The sequence below is a fragment of the Manihot esculenta genome, chromosome 9 (genome assembly GCF_001659605.2).
Source record: "Manihot esculenta cultivar AM560-2 chromosome 9, M.esculenta_v8, whole genome shotgun sequence".
Lineage (NCBI taxonomy): Eukaryota > Viridiplantae > Streptophyta > Magnoliopsida > Malpighiales > Euphorbiaceae > Manihot > Manihot esculenta.
This window is the reverse complement of record NC_035169.2, coordinates 10,160,664-10,175,682: the sequence shown is the minus strand read 5'-3', so window position 1 is coordinate 10,175,682 and position 15,019 is coordinate 10,160,664. Positions and strand designations below refer to the sequence as shown.

Genomic DNA, 15,019 nt, shown 5'->3' with positions numbered 1-15,019 from the left:
AAATCCTCTATGGAAGATGATTTGGACACTTAAAGTCCCTCAAAGAGTATTTATGTTTCTTTGGCAGGTTGCCCACAAGAAGATTATGACAAATATGGAAAGAATTAGAAGGGGTTTCACCTCTCAAGGTATTTGTCCTATATGTAATCTTGGCCAGGAGGATATTTTCCACTTACTTAGGGACTGTAGAGATGCGCATAATTTTTGGATTAGTATTGATGCCTCTTGTTTCTATCCCCATTTTTTCACCATTGTCGACTCTACTGAATGGATTTTTGCTAATTTAAAGTCTAACTACACCCAAATTGATGGACAACAATGGAACATTATTTTTCCTTTGGGAATTTGGTACTTATGGAAAAGAAGAAATAAGGTGATCTTTGAGAGTCCTGCGCAGAACCCACCTATGTCCAAGCATTTTATTTTACAGCAGGCTCTTGAGAATACTGAAGCTTGGAAACGTGCTTCAGGAGTGGGCCATACTATTTCTAGATCGTCCACCACCTTTATTTCTTGGTCCCCTCCTGCTATGGGATGGATTGCTATAAATACAGATGGTGCAGCTAAGGGTTGTCCAGGACCTGCGGGTTGTGCTGGGGTTTTTAGAGATAGTAATGGTGATTGGATTCTTGGCTATCAATCTGCCTTGGGTACTTGTAGCTGAGCTTTAGGGCATTCTTTTGGGCATTCGGACAGCGTGGGATAGAGGATGGAAATTTGTGCAGGTTCAAACTGATTCACAGGTGGCCATGCAATTAATTGAGAAAAGCTTAGATGGAGCAGGCCGGGTTAGGAATCTAGTTTCTGAGATTACGACTTTGGTGGGTTATGTATGGAAAGTTTATTTCAAGCACATCTTTCGCGAGGCTAACTCTGTGGCGGATTGCTTAGCGAAATTGTCAGTTGGAGGCCCTCTTGGGATGCAAATTTTGGAAACGCCTTCTATGGAGTCTCGGTACTACTTGCAAGCTGATGTTATATGGCCTCGTGGCTTTGCTTAAGGGCTTAATACCCTCCTTACTATGTAAAAAATATAAAATTACTATTCTATTATTAAAAATTAAAATTTTTATTTTTTAGCAAAAAAGGACTAATTTAGTTTTTTTTAATTATTTTGATCATACATTAAAAGACGTAGGTAAATTGGGTAAAAATTTATTTTTATATAAAATTAAAAATTACCCCAAAATTAAAGGAGAAGTATGAAACTTGCTTTTAAAATAAGAAATATATTTAGCGATTTTTGTTTGCCTCTGTGATCCCTTTGTAACTCAATACTATTATTTTTCTTTTAATTTAATTTTTTCTTTTCTTTTTCATAGAAGATGATCTGCGTCAATTGACTATCGATGAAAAAGAAGATATTATTGTCCCTATTAAGAGTTACAGAAATATTCTGATCGTCATTTATGACTTTTATATGGCGGAAAGGTTTCTCCCATACAATCCAATATATTTTATTTTTTATGAAAATAAAAACTTTTAGTTCTCATATAAAATTTTTTCATAATTTTTTATATTTTGATATTTACTTCTCAGTCAATAGACAAGAATTAGAAAGAGATATTTCGTTAATGTGGAAGAATCATATGTATATTTTTGTGATTAGTTTTTTTTTAAATTTTATTAATTCAATTGTTTCGGAAGGTAATGTTGAATAAATATTTACTAGTTATTATGAGTTTTCGGAATCATAATCACGACGTCAATCTTGAAATTTCATTAGAACTTTATCTTGTAGAAACTCTTTTTTATAGTTTTATTCGAAAGATTTTAATGATTTATATTCAAGATGAGAAAAAAAGAGAAATATTTTTATTAAATTATCTTATGTAAAGATTTAAATCTACATTTAACAAGTATTTTTACCTATTTTTCTTATTTAATAGAAATTTATTAATATAACCATCCGTTTTATTAAAAAAAATAAGAAACATATTCATAAAAATAATTAAAAATATTATTTTTTAAAATATGAAATATAAATTTAGAGGTGTAGGCGAAACTTATCGCAAAAGATTTTTTTAAAAATAATGATTAATTTCCATAAAGAATTGCAGAAATTAAAAAAGAAGGGTGTTTTTCGAATGTCCAGCTCAGAGCTGAGCAAGCAGCTGATTAGTCTTCAGTCATCTCCATAAATAAGTAGCTTAATCCAAGTTTGAAACTTCCTCCACTTAACCACCATTTCTCCTTCAGTTCTTCTCTCTCTCTCTCTCTCTCTCACTCTCGATGCATCAGAGAAAGAGCTGCCCCTTCCATCACCCTCATCTATATCTTTAAAGAAACTACCTATAACAGACTCAAAATGCGGCCTTTGTGGCCGTTCTTGATCTTGGCAGTTCTGCTGCCTGTGTCGGTGGTTTACTGTGCTACTCTTCTCCCTCTTCACAGGGCTTTTCCTTTGAACCACAGACTCCAACTTGACCAACTCAGGGCTCGGGACAGACTCAGGCATGCCCGCCTCTTGCAGGGCTTTGTTGGCGGTGTCGTCGACTTCTCAGTTCAAGGCTCTTCCGATCCCTATCTCGTCGGGTAATTTTGTCTTCTTTGATTCGCTGTTCTTGTTCTTTCTGGTTTGCATTGATGGGTTTTCGTTCTTTTTTTTTTTCTTTTAATAATTTGTGGTTAATCTTCACGAACGCCTCACAATTAATGTATTTCATTGGTAAATTTGGTTCAAGGTCTTTCTTTTTATTGATTGGGCTAAGCAATTATCAACATATTTTTTGTTTCCTACATATACATGTGCTCTTTGCACAATGGCCAAAAGTATAAGAAAAGTAAAGAAAAAAGATTCAGATGTTAGTTCATGATGGTTTGTGTAAGAAAAAATGGATTCTTTGCTTTTCTAGTTTTCTTCGTAATTGTCCTTCTCTGTAACAAAAAAGAGACTTTGACAATTGATTGAGTTTGATATAATCAAATTTATTGCTTGATCTTTATCATCTGAAATTGATTTGTGATAATGCGATTTATATTGTAGACAAATGTTTTTGTTGGACTAATTTTGTTTTTGCTCTCCTGGCTTTGGGTGCCCTTGTAATACATCTGTCTCGGTTCACTTCAGTTTTTTCTGCAGTTTCATACTTAAATTAGGACAATATTGACTACTTGTGTTTTTCTTTTTGGTAGTTAATTATGGGCATTAACTATATTGTTCTTGGTTTCTTTGTTTTGTTCCAGACTCTATTTTACAAAAGTGAAATTGGGCTCTCCTCCAAGAGAATTTAATGTGCAGATTGATACAGGAAGCGATGTCTTGTGGGTTACCTGCAGTTCCTGCAGCAATTGCCCACAATCCAGTGGCCTTGGAGTAAATTCTGTTTCTTTACCTTGCCATCGGCACTTGTGCCTAGTGAGTTTTTGTATTGAGAGACTGAAGTGTAGTTTCATGTTTATATTGTGTTTTTCAGATTCAGCTCAATTACTTCGATACTGCCAGCTCGTCAACTGCTGGGCTAGTCCCATGTTCCCACCCCATTTGTACTTCAGAAATTCAAACCACAGCAACTCAGTGCTCTCAGAGTAATCAGTGCAGTTACTCATTCCAATATGGAGATGGAAGTGGGACAACGGGTTACTATGTATCTGATACATTTTATTTTGATGCTGTTGTGGGAGAGTCCTTGATTGCTAACTCTTCAGCCAGCATTAACTTTGGGTAAGCTCTTATAACTCATACAAGGATGGAAGATGCAAAGTTATAAGAATTATTAGGGTAAAGAAGAGATGGGTGGAGGAGTTAAAAACAAGACTTTGCATACACTATATTCTCTCAATGGAGCATATCATATGGAATTGCCCTGGAATAACCTTGATCAACTGTAGTTGCAGCAATGTGCTGTGAAATATAATCAGTTATTGTGTTCCTAACCAACAATATCAATACCAATTTCAGCACAAAATTGACCTATCTTTTGCCATAACCCCTCCAATAATGAAGATATGCCTTTGTTCTTAAATGATCGTATAACATCATTGTTGTTGGCTATTTGACAATATAAGTAAGTATGCATCTCTTGGCTGCTAGTGCCCTTTGTGACAAATTAATTACACGACTTCTGCTCCTCGCCCAATTTTTCTCTTATATTTTTCTTCATTTTTTTTTCTCGTTACCTGAAGCTTATTGGTCTATATGTTGGCATTGAAAACAGATGTAGCACCTTCCAGTCTGGGGACTTGACTAAGACAGATAAAGCAGTTGATGGAATATTTGGATTTGGCCAAGGTGATCTCTCTGTCATATCACAACTGTCATCGCATGGGATAACACCAAGAGTATTCTCTCATTGCTTGAAAGGTGAGGGCAGTGGTGGTGGCATTTTGGTACTTGGTGAGATTTTGGAGCCAGGAATAGTTTATAGTCCCCTTGTGCCATCACAGTATGTCATTTTCCGTTTGAAACCTTTCCTTTCTCAAACAGCCTTCTTTTGTTCATTATTGAATTTCCAGTAAGTTTGATTGCTTCCTCAAATTTTTCAGGCCTCATTATAATTTAAATCTTCAGAGTATAGCTGTCAATGGACAATTGTTACCCATTGATCCAGCAGCATTTGCAACATCAAGTAATCGAGGAACTATTGTCGACTCTGGAACAACTTTGGCATATCTTGTGGAAGAGGCTTATGATCCTTTTGTCAGTGCTGTAAGTAATTAACTGTTAAAGTGCTTACACGCTATGGGACTAATGTAAGAAGATTCACAATTCCTCTTATGAAACAAACTTTAAATTTCAAGCAGTATTGCTTTTAGATACAGGGACCCATTTTTGTATCTTTCTGAACAAGGTGGAGCTAGTGTGATTAGGTTTCTGTCATTTAAAGCATAATTTGGTCAACTAGAATCTGATGGATTAATGATTTGGTGTTTTGATTCCATCGTAAATGTTCACTTTGTTATGTCCATGGTGAGAAATTTCAGTTTTTAAGTAGGTCTTATTCTTATGCTAGAGTGGTTCTTCTCACTCTCTCTCATTTTATCCACTCTGTTTTTCAATTGATGTTATAAAAATCGTCCAAATCCATCATTAAAATTATTATATATTCTCTTTCATTTTGATTTTTGTGACTTATTAGCTTTAAAATGATGAGAGAATAGCTGGTGGGACTCTCATATGATTTTTAGTTGGTCTTTCAAGAATTTGCATTGCATAGGAAATACAATTCTTATTTATTTTTCTTTTTGAGAGGAAAATTACAAGACCTCTTAAATCGTAATCTTCAAAATCTGGTTGCAAGCTGATCAATAGTTATTATGTTAGATTAATGTAGCAAAGTTATTGAATTAGATTACTTAGCTGAGATTCTTCAGCATTGATTTTGTTCAATGTGGCAAAGTTTTGTGAATGTGAAGTTAATTTGCTTATTGCTTGAGTAGGTAACTGCTATGGTCCAACCATCTGTAACTCCCATGATATCTAAAGGAAGCCAGTGTTATCTAGTCTCCAACAGGTTCTTTCGTCTCTCTTATTTTCAAGTAGTTATTCATGCTTATGCTTGACATAAGAAAGATTCTGTGCTCCCAACACCATTCCCTTGAGAACCAAGTAATACTTATATGTTGCTTATGCAGTGTATCTGAGGTATTTCCTCCAGTCAGTTTAAATTTTGCTGGTGGTGCATCTATGCTGTTAAAGCCAGAAGAATATCTTATAAATCTTGGTTTCTATGTAAGTTTTCACATGTTGGCTTTTAGTTAATTAATTTTCCCCTAACCATTAAATTAGAACATGTTTCTTGTGTTGCTTTGGTAATACCATTGCATAAAGGATAATTGATCTCAAACTTGTTTTAGCAGGGTGGAGCTGCATTGTGGTGCATTGGTTTTCAGAAGGTTCAAGGAGGAGTAACAATTTTAGGAGGTTAAGAGCCTGACCTGGCCAAGTGTACCACAAATTGTTCAGTCATATTGTATCAGAATTGCATAAATTTGCTATTTATCTCACTTGTTTCTACCTCCTTATTCTTGGGTATCAGCATTCCATGGGAGTCTTTTTTTGCCCTTCAATTTTTTCCATGGTATTACAAGGATTGACCATTTTCAAAAATACATGAATTGGGTTTTCAACAAACTTTTGATCTTTTCTATAATTGAATCATATCTGTTTCCCTCGACGTGTTACAGAAAAGGCTCATGAACTTGCAACGTTTATCTATAAAGCAAAAAAAAAAACAAAAAAGAAACTTATAGACTTCAAATCCCGTTATTCTTACTCTCTAACCTCTGAAATCTTTTGAGTTTAATGACTTCGTCTGTTTTGCAATGCAGATCTTGTTCTGAAGGATAAAGTTTTTGTCTATGATTTGGCTCGTCAACGGATTGGATGGGCTAACTATGACTGTAAGCCTGATACACATTTCCTCTCTCTCTCTCTCTTTGTGGTGTTTTTTTTTTTTAAAAAAATTTAATTTTGCCTTTCTGAAACTGTTAACATGTTCCTCTGATACTTCTTATTGTTTTCTCAGGCTCATCATCTGTGAATGTCTCTTTAACATCTAGCAAGGATTTCATCAATTCAGGACAACTGAGTGTGAGCAGCTCGTCGAGAGACATGCTCTTCAAGCTGCTACCTCTGAGCATCACGTCTCTCCTAATGCACATATTAGCATCGACTAATTTCCAGTTTTTGTAATTAAACCTCAGGTTTGAAATTCAATTCTTTGTCCAGTTGGAATTGGCTTAGCCAGCTTTTATTTATAGTGGTGGCCAGGCAAGTCCTTTACTTGGATTACAGTGGTAGCTGTTGCTGTTACATAATTCTTCTCTAGTTCCGATTGCTGATTCTGGGGCTTCTTCCATACTCGAGTCCTGCCGGAATTGTAAATTATCTTTGCATTGGGTTGGGTGCTGTATCATTACCAGGTTGTTAAGTAGAAGATAATATTTTGTCCCAGGAGAAAACAGATCTTCTGTGGGGACAAACCTTTGGGATAGGTAGAGATATAGAAAGAATATTGTCCAAGCTAGTCAATATTTTCTTATTATTTGCGTGCTTCTTTTGTTACTTGTTGGATATCTTTGTAAGTGTTCATTTCTGTGAGGTTTCTATTCTGATTCAAGAGTTGTAATTCTATGTTTCTCAAATGAAATACATGAAGCTTAGCCATTGTATGCCTTTTAGCTTTGGATTAATTTTATTAGGAAACTCATAAGGACCTGTCTGTGGCTACTTAAGGGATTTGTTTTTATCATCTTTAAATTTGTATTTTGTTTAAGATATGTTTCGACTGAGGATCTATGTTGTATTACCTATTGTTTTTATAATTTATAAAAATTGAATATGATTGAATTTGGTTTAAGAAGGATTTGAAGTATCTTTTGTAGTTATGAAAATCGTTTGAAACAGTATTAATCGAACAATGCAGGGATAGCATTTTTTTTTTGTCGAAGGGATAGCAATTTATTCGGAGCCCGTTCTGTTCAGCATTCTTTTTTTTTTTTTTTTCAATTTTATTCTGCTTCGATTTTGTGTGGGACGGGAACAAGGAGACTTTTACCTGCTCTGGATCCCTGAAAATCACTATGATAAATTTATTCTATCCATTCTTTCCTCCATGTTAATATATTGCCCGAGAAATGTTTGCCAAGCAGCTGTTGATCAATGACTTCCATGATTGCACCATTTTTTGCTTGTTGGCTCACATAAATGGACTACATTAACATCATCTTGATCTCGTAAGAAGTTGGTGGCTTTCTGGGAAGTCAAAAGCTCAAGCAACACAACTCCATTACTATAAACATCACTTTTACCAGTCAACTGGTAATTGCGGTAATACTCAGGATCTAGGTACCGTAATGTTCCTTGAGCACAGGTTGACACGTGGCTCAGCCCCGGGTAAGCCAATCTAGAGACCTAAAGTCTGCAACTTCTGCATTGAAGTTCATCATCCAGTGGTATATTTGTTGAGGTCGTGACTGCTGGCACACTGAAGTGATCGCTTGTTTTCAACATGTTCAGAGCTCTCCCAAGTAACTGTGACAGACTAGGAGTGCAATTGAGAGGAGAGACAAGGAGCTTCGGTGAACAGTTGAAAGTGTTAGACAAAGTGACATTAAAAGGGAGTGTCTGGTTTAACCATAGGCCCTCACTCATCAGCATATCTTGAGCAACACATGCGCCAGATACCCATGGTGATGGTTGCACAACCATCCGCTGAAATGAGGCCATGCTTCTGGGCACTAGATAAGAACTTCCATTCATTGTATCAAAATAAAGTCTCTGAGATTGAGTATCACAGCGAAGACGATAGTTTTGGTCACCATAGTTGGGATTTGTGCTCAGAGGATATGGTACTTCTATGGAGCCACAGTTTGGGCAGGTTTTCTGGGGATAACAGTAATGACTGAAGAAAAAAAAATAAAACGAATGTATATAGCTAAGAAGGAAAAGTATAATGGCACAAAGATGAGATGGGGTAAATAAAAGGCAAGAAAAATAGTACAAATGGGTGAATCTCACACCACTGATACAATTATTTGTAAAATGTGCGCATAATGCTAATAATATATAATTAAACAAAAGAGGACTCATCTCCTTTGTCAACACAAAGTAATTAACAGAGAACAAAGAATTTTCTTGCCCTCAGATTCAACGTGATTAGATGGATAATATTTTTATGATTCTGCATAATCATTTTTTTCTCATAGTTTTTGGAAATTCTTAAGCATAAATGAACTAAGAATCTGTGAGCCTGGATATAATGAAATATGTTCTGTGATAATTAACATGCTAACAACTTTTACACTCAATAGAGAAGTAGAATAAGCTGAATGCCAAGAAATGGGAGATAACTATGAACAGAGTACACGGTGAGGATAAGATCAAAACTAGTGATTTTGAAGGTACTTACAATAATACAAGTATCATGCTATCATTTTATGTGGCCAGGGTTTCCTTCAAATTCCAAGAACGTAAGCAATCCAGTCCACAACGAAGTTCAGAGAAGGATAGCAATTCACTTTTCCTGTAAGCTGTTGTGCCTACCTGGTTCATCCAAGTTAACAAAACAAACATGACCAGCAACAGTTGCATCAACCTTCAATAACTTTTACAGGGGACCTGCAAAACCAAATATTGACTCAGATATGCCCAACTAATACTGGAAATGATAGTGTATTTGAAATAAAATTTAATGCTTCCAGGCTTAGTTAGGAATAACAATCCCTTTGGCTTCAATCACTTACCCAAATGGACTTTGTTTAATGGCCAGCAATTCAACATCCAACTGCAAATTCCAAGGATATAACAGTCAAATAAATCCAGTTTCATTGATTCAACCCAAAAAAGATGCAATGAATGCTTATAACGGGAATATCTCCTTCACACATCTAGCATGGATAGAAAGCTTCCTTTGTTTTTCTCCTTAGACCTTAGTTGTGTGAAGTTTCTGAATTGCAACCCTCTGGTTTTCTACTTAGAAAATCTCTATGTACCAGAGAAACTGTTCGTCTTAAATATTTGCAAATGTTGGGATCACTTCATAATATTTACAGTGTATCTTGCAATAAGTTAGGAAGATAGATGTGATTTGGTTTAGTCTTCTTTTTAAGATTCAAAAGAAATAACAAACTTCGACACTTTATTAGTATTGGAAGAACAGAAAACGTTTTGCCAAGCTCACTTAAAGGCATAAACCAGTTACAGAATTGACTGAAAGAATAAGTAAAATGTTGGAGGAAGATTCAGATAAGACCATCTTAAGAGACAGAGTCACCAGACTTGCCAGACTAAAACATTGGAACTGTTAAATTAATAATGCATAATAAAACGGAAGATAAGGTGGTGATAGATATAGGCCTGCACATGCCATTTTCTTAATAGAAATGTTGCTTAAAAGATCAAAGCCATTCCAATTCCATTTCTTATCATAAACGTTGAACTGACTTCAGGTCTTGCAAAAATCAAATGGATGCCCAATTCTCCTATGTGATCAATTTTTAGAGAAAAGAAATAGCAACTTAGAAAGCAATAATATTTTCCCCCTCCCATTGTGTTTTCAGCATTCTGTTTTCTATGCTATGGTTTGATATAGGAATTAAGCATTACAGGAATGGTGAAATGCAAATGACTGCTGCAGAAAAATGGAAGCTATCAGGCATATAGAATATTTTTTTAATAGCATCACCGAATTAATCAAACACCATACATTATGACCTATGATAACTCTTATTTCAGTATTAAACTGGTGATGGATGATCAATTTGCCTTCAGATGCACAAAAGAAAGAAAAAAAAAAAATCCAAAGATCCATTTCATTTCCAGGCTACAAAACCAAGGGAGATGATAAATTGCTTACCTCTATTGTTGCATTTGGAGGAATTTCCTGAACTCCTTTATTTCCATATGCTAGCTCAGGAGGAACTATTAATAGACGCTGCAAAAATTTAATCAAACATGTTAAAAACCTTTTATCTAATAGTAAGTTTTTGCAGTTTTTAAGTGAACTCAGGTTTAATAGAGAAAGGAAAAATTTGCACAAATTCCATCTCCGAGGAGAATTAACTGTAATTTTGTCAATTCTCATACAATTTTTGTTCAAATGATGACATGGCTAGTAGAATATGTATTAGAAACTTATCCAATCCTAACTACAGCTTAACCTCTTCATATTACAGGCTCTTACTTGCTAATGTCACATACTATTTTCAAGAAAGAACAACCATATCATGTATCCAGAAATTGTTCTCACCTGCCCACCTACACGCATACCTTCAACACCAAGGTCCAATCCTTTAAGGACTGCTCCCCTCTCTGACTGGCCCACATCAAATCCATAAGGCTGAAGCAATTCAAGAGAAAGGAAAGAAGTTTTAGGAAACTTAAGACATATGATTGAGAAACCTATATTTAATAACTGTTCACACACATTCACAAGCATATATACCACAATGAATTTTGCTCTTTTTAGCTGAATTATTAAAGATGTTGGAACAGTTTCACCATGTAGACTTACCGTTCCACCTCCAACACCAAGTCCTTGTCTACTAGTCATGAATGTTATTCCCTTCCATTTGGCTACATAGTGAACCTAATACAAAGATAATTACATTAGCTGTCTGTATCAGATAACCAGAAAGACATGAAATCTTAATTTTTGAAAGTAGGACATCATAAGGTTTTCTCTTTTCTTTTCTTTTTTTTTTTTTTGGCTTTTTATGTGTAAGGTATCAATTTAACTGGACCACAACCGTACTGCAACCCGGGATCCCTTCACGGCCTTAACTCCACCCCCGACCTTCAAGTCATAGTACCTGAAGAACATCGTCATCAAAATCCGCAGAAATCCTTGAGTACACGGACTGTGTATAATTTATGGATAAGCATTCTAGATGCAGAATTTTTTCATTTAGAAAGAAAAAATGAAATAGCAAGTAGAAAAACAATACCAACTTATTCAGACCACCATAAGTCAACTTCCTGAAATTCTTATTATTCTTTTTGTTTTTCAAGATGTATCATATAGGCAACAGCTTTCTTTCTAGTTATGACAAAGAAGACTCAGGCTTTCTGGTCAACTCGTTAAAATTTAATTTTTCACCTACACGTGAGAATACATTGCACTTTGCAGGTAATCTTTTGATGTTGGGATCAGATGGCATCATCATTAAAATGGTTAAAACAGGAGCACAGAATACATAGTATGAGGAAGGACACTAACTTCAGACCATTGGGAAGGGTTGTAAATTCACTCTCTGGTATTTTTGAAGCTCTAAGCTGCAAGAAACAAAAGATTTTCAACTTTAGAAATCCATTTGAAATTCTGTAACAGCAAACTGATCACCTCCAGGAAACAAGGGACTCACTGCTCTTCTGCTTGTGCTAGCAGCCTCAGACACATTGCAGGTATGAATTCCAACTGCTGAGTTACAATTAAACCAGATACAAAGATAATGAATGTGAATTAAGCAATGAAGATAAAAAAAAATGTAACACATAACCAAAAATCCTTTCAATCGCCAACTATAGTAATAGATGTCAAGACCCAACTGGCCAAAAGGAATAATTCAATTCCAATGGCCATAAGATAAGCAGGATTTTATAGAAATAACTGAAAGAACAAAGAAAAGGGCTAAATTTCATCAACTAACTGGCAGTAAGGAGAGTAGCAATCAATGCCCTTCTTCCTTCGTTGTGCCATGATAGTGAGGCGGGTTTCGTAATATCATCAGAGGAAGACAATGAGCAGCGACATGTAATCACACTTGAACTCCTGGATAATTTCCTCCCTGTGATTCGATTCAAACAATCCTTTGCTGTTCAGTGAACCAAATTTATGCAATTACAATACGAGAGAGAGACAGAGAGAGATTACTTGCACTTGCAATGGAGAGGAGAGGCTTGTGAATGAGATTAGGGTTCTGTTGATGACAAGGGAAGAGGGAAAGTTCCATTGAGTTGGTTAAAGAGAAAGAAATTAGTTAATTTTCCCTGTTTTGTTTGCTAATATAAGATTTTCTGAGAGAAGGAGAGGAAGATAAGTTTGGCAATACCATCCACATATCAGCCACTTCAAATATTGGAAACAATTTCTCTGCCATTGGATTTTGATGGCTACTTCCAAACAGAGGAGGGTCCCATTGGAAATTTACCTTATAAATATTGAACCAGTCTTCACTTTACTTTCAATCAGAACCAGAAGATTTCCAAAATTTCAAATCTTAAAAATGAATCAGCAAGTCATGCCTTTAATTTGTAGTCTTATTTCAATAATTATATTCTAAATTTATCAGGTAATTTACTAAGTAAATTGATAAAACTGAAAGTGCATGATAGAATTGCAGATGGGTGTACAGTCTCCAGAAGGAAGAACAGCTTCAAATGACCACTTGGTATTGAGTTTTGTGTGGTTTAACAGGTGTTGATTACATTGTAATAGCAATACAATTGTGGGTATTTGCTAATGATTTTTATCTTCCTCTAGATAATTGTGTACGAGGACATAGAAATTTCAAGAATTTCTTGATTTATGCACTAGAGCAAGACCTCCTTGCATGAGTTATATGATCTTCCTCTGCTTCTTCTGAAACAGAAAGCCTGCCAAGGCACTTGATTTCTTGCTTTTCTTTCATGTGATCACTCCCTTCCACCCATTTCTTAAGCTTATGAAGCAACTTTTTCCTTTTTGAACAACTCTGGTCATGGCTGCTGCTTGACCCACCTGTGTACGGTTCATTGAGGTTCAAAACTGAACTATCTGGTTTCTGCAGTAATCCACAGTCTCTTATCTCTTCACCTGCAGCTATATGTTCCTTCTTCTGCTCAGTTTGCTGCTCTTGTTCATGATTTCTCACCAACTCATGCCTTAAGCAAGCATTAGTCCATTTCAAGTAAGTTAGTTCTGCAAATTCAGTTGCTCTGTCTTTTTGTAGTTGTTCTAGTTCATGTACAAGCTGATTGTAATCTTCCATTGTCACAGCTGCATCAATCTGCAAAATAAGCAACTTTCAAGAATGCTAAAGATTCATAACCAATAAAATTCATCCGAAAAAAAAAAATTCAGAAATTCATTCTTAGACCTTTGATGTTGATGTGTCTGAATTTTCTGCAGGATTTAGCTTTAGCAGAAGTTCATTCTTCTCTTCCTGAAGTTGATCAACAGTGGTATGCAGTTCTCTAACTTCATCCTCCATTTTCTTTATAATGCTAGCCCTTGTTTCTAATTCATCATAGCATCTCAAGATTTCTGCTTCCGTTGCTTCAATCTTCAAGTCCTTTTCTCTTACTAAGCTCGATTGCTCTTTCATTTTCTTGGAAATCCTCTTTACTTTCCTTCGAAGAAACCCATTTTCCAGCTTTGTGAATTTAAGCTGTTGAAGAATTCTTAGATACTCTACCACCAGATTCTCAAATCTTTCTTTCTCAGCTTCCATTGAAGAAACCTCTCTATCCAAGAACTCAACATGAGCAGCCTCCACTACCAACTTATTCTTTATCTCCATTAGCAAAGCTTCTTCATCTTTCATGGCAAGACATTGAAGAAACTGAGTTTCCAGGGCCAACACCCTCTCTTGCAGCTTCTCAATTCTGTTTCTGAATCCTAATAACTCTCCTTCAAAACTAGCCTTATCATGAGAAAGATCTGAACTCTCTATTGAGCTCGAAGCTTGGGAACTTGTGATCATGTGTTCTTCATCAACTTTTGCAGAATTATTCAAAAACACCTCATGAGAATCAAAATTTTCCAGGGAATCCAACTTGGTTTCCAAAGAAGGATTTTCAGAAATTATATTTCTTCTTGATACGATCCTAGCATAGATAAAACCAGCCACAGAAAGAGCCAAAGGTATACCAGCTTTCAAGAACAATGGCTTGATAACCTGTGTCTTTGAATTTGAGCTCTCCATCTTCAACAAAAACAGCTACAAATCAAAACAAGAAATCAATATAGTTAATGAAAATGAGAATTGGGATGATGGGTTATCAAGAAATTATCTTAAAAGAAACTATGTTAAAAGATTCTTTACCTTTGGAGTTCATGGCTTTTTCTTTGATTAGAGGGATGGTGGAGGTTATTGTAGCTTTTTGACTAATCTCTATAGCACCATACGCCACCTTCATTTCATCACTTTTCTTGATGGTGTTTGGAATCTAATTCCTTTTTTTTTTTTCAATTAAATTGCTTTTTTTATAAAAAAAAAATTAATGATGGTTCCCTCCATGCCATTCTATTCATTATATTCCCTGCAAATTATAAAGCATGCTTGTTCATAAGTTGATCTTTAGAAAAAGATGTCAAGATCTTACTGAATAAAAGATCTCATCTTTAATGTAAAAAAGTTAAAATTGGAATTATATATTATGTTATTTAGTTTTGGACATTAAGTCCCATAAAAAATAGGAGAAAAAAATGAATTTTAAATAAATAAAATGGTCATAAAGAGTATGTTTCACAAGGTCATCTTATAATCAAAATCCAATGCAAACTCTTACCTTGTTTAATTATAATAGGATGAAAATGTAAATATTTTCCCATTTTTCTGTTTTTATTTCAATTCAAAAAATAATATATTTTATAGT

The 15,019-nt window shown here is 35.1% G+C and overlaps 3 protein-coding genes across 9 annotated transcripts; 1 reads left to right on the top strand and 2 right to left on the bottom strand.

Annotated features, from left to right (window-relative positions):
* Positions 1 to 2,151: 2,151 nt before the first annotated feature.
* Positions 2,152 to 7,122, top strand: LOC122724525 (aspartic proteinase 36). Of its 5 annotated transcripts, none has more exons than XR_006351969.1 (10): positions 2,152 to 2,535; positions 3,187 to 3,316; positions 3,417 to 3,664; positions 4,158 to 4,385; positions 4,486 to 4,648; positions 5,380 to 5,453; positions 5,575 to 5,671; positions 5,800 to 6,020; positions 6,271 to 6,342; positions 6,468 to 7,122. XR_006351969.1 is itself a non-coding variant. In XM_043959719.1 (10 exons), exons 1-10 carry the CDS (start codon positions 2,309 to 2,311, stop codon positions 6,632 to 6,634), a joined length of 1,470 nt encoding a protein of 489 aa, XP_043815654.1. In that variant the 5' UTR covers positions 2,152 to 2,308; the 3' UTR covers positions 6,635 to 7,122. The 5 variants fall into 5 exon arrangements, 2 of the variants coding, with proteins under 2 accessions (XP_043815654.1, XP_043815653.1); XR_006351968.1 differs by having other exon boundaries at positions 5,797 to 6,020; XM_043959719.1 differs by having other exon boundaries at positions 5,800 to 5,863.
* A 1,551-nt stretch (positions 7,123 to 8,673) lies between these two features.
* LOC110622763 (peptidyl-prolyl cis-trans isomerase FKBP16-4, chloroplastic) lies at positions 8,674 to 12,496 on the bottom strand. 3 transcript variants are annotated; one of them, XM_021767385.2, is made up of 10 exons: positions 12,315 to 12,496; positions 12,091 to 12,228; positions 11,806 to 11,861; positions 11,661 to 11,716; positions 11,196 to 11,253; positions 10,956 to 11,030; positions 10,692 to 10,781; positions 10,299 to 10,376; positions 9,187 to 9,227; positions 8,674 to 9,061 (listed from the first exon to the last, which is right to left on the bottom strand). In XM_021767385.2, the coding sequence occupies exons 1-10, from the start codon at positions 12,391 to 12,393 to the stop codon at positions 9,034 to 9,036; spliced, it is 699 nt and encodes a 232-aa protein (XP_021623077.2). In that variant the 5' UTR covers positions 12,394 to 12,496; the 3' UTR covers positions 8,674 to 9,033. The 3 variants fall into 3 exon arrangements, with proteins under 3 accessions (XP_021623077.2, XP_021623078.2, XP_043815655.1); XM_021767386.2 differs by having other exon boundaries at positions 11,806 to 11,858; positions 12,315 to 12,492; XM_043959720.1 differs by lacking the exon at positions 9,187 to 9,227.
* A 253-nt stretch (positions 12,497 to 12,749) lies between these two features.
* On the bottom strand, positions 12,750 to 14,606 carry LOC110622367 (protein CHUP1, chloroplastic). The gene is made up of 3 exons (XM_021766851.2): positions 14,467 to 14,606; positions 13,519 to 14,361; positions 12,750 to 13,428 (listed from the first exon to the last, which is right to left on the bottom strand). The coding sequence occupies exons 2-3, from the start codon at positions 14,344 to 14,346 to the stop codon at positions 12,967 to 12,969; spliced, it is 1,290 nt and encodes a 429-aa protein (XP_021622543.2). The 5' UTR covers positions 14,347 to 14,361; positions 14,467 to 14,606; the 3' UTR covers positions 12,750 to 12,966.
* Positions 14,607 to 15,019: the final 413 nt, after the last annotated feature.

Bases quoted from the DNA above. Each gene is read 5' to 3' on its own strand.
- LOC122724525 (XM_043959718.1), top strand. From the start codon at position 2,309: ATGCGGCCTTTGTGGCCGTTCTTGATCTTGGCAGTTCTGCTGCCTGTG. The intron at 4,386-4,485 runs GTATGTCATTTT...CAAATTTTTCAG, and splicing joins AGTCCCCTTGTGCCATCACA to GCCTCATTATAATTTAAATC. The intron at 5,454-5,574 runs GTTCTTTCGTCT...TTGCTTATGCAG, and splicing joins TGTTATCTAGTCTCCAACAG to TGTATCTGAGGTATTTCCTC.
- LOC110622763 (XM_021767385.2), bottom strand. From the start codon at position 12,393: ATGGAACTTTCCCTCTTCCCTTGTCATCAACAGAACCCTAATCTCATT. The intron at 11,717-11,805 runs GTGAGTCCCTTG...TGTTTCTTGCAG, and splicing joins CTAGCACAAGCAGAAGAGCA to CTTAGAGCTTCAAAAATACC. The intron at 11,031-11,195 runs GTACGGTTGTGG...TCTTTGTATTAG, and splicing joins TGAAGGGATCCCGGGTTGCA to GTTCACTATGTAGCCAAATG.
- LOC110622367 (XM_021766851.2), bottom strand. From the start codon at position 14,346: ATGGAGAGCTCAAATTCAAAGACACAGGTTATCAAGCCATTGTTCTTG. The intron at 13,429-13,518 runs GTCTAAGAATGA...CTTATTTTGCAG, and splicing joins CAGACACATCAACATCAAAG to ATTGATGCAGCTGTGACAAT.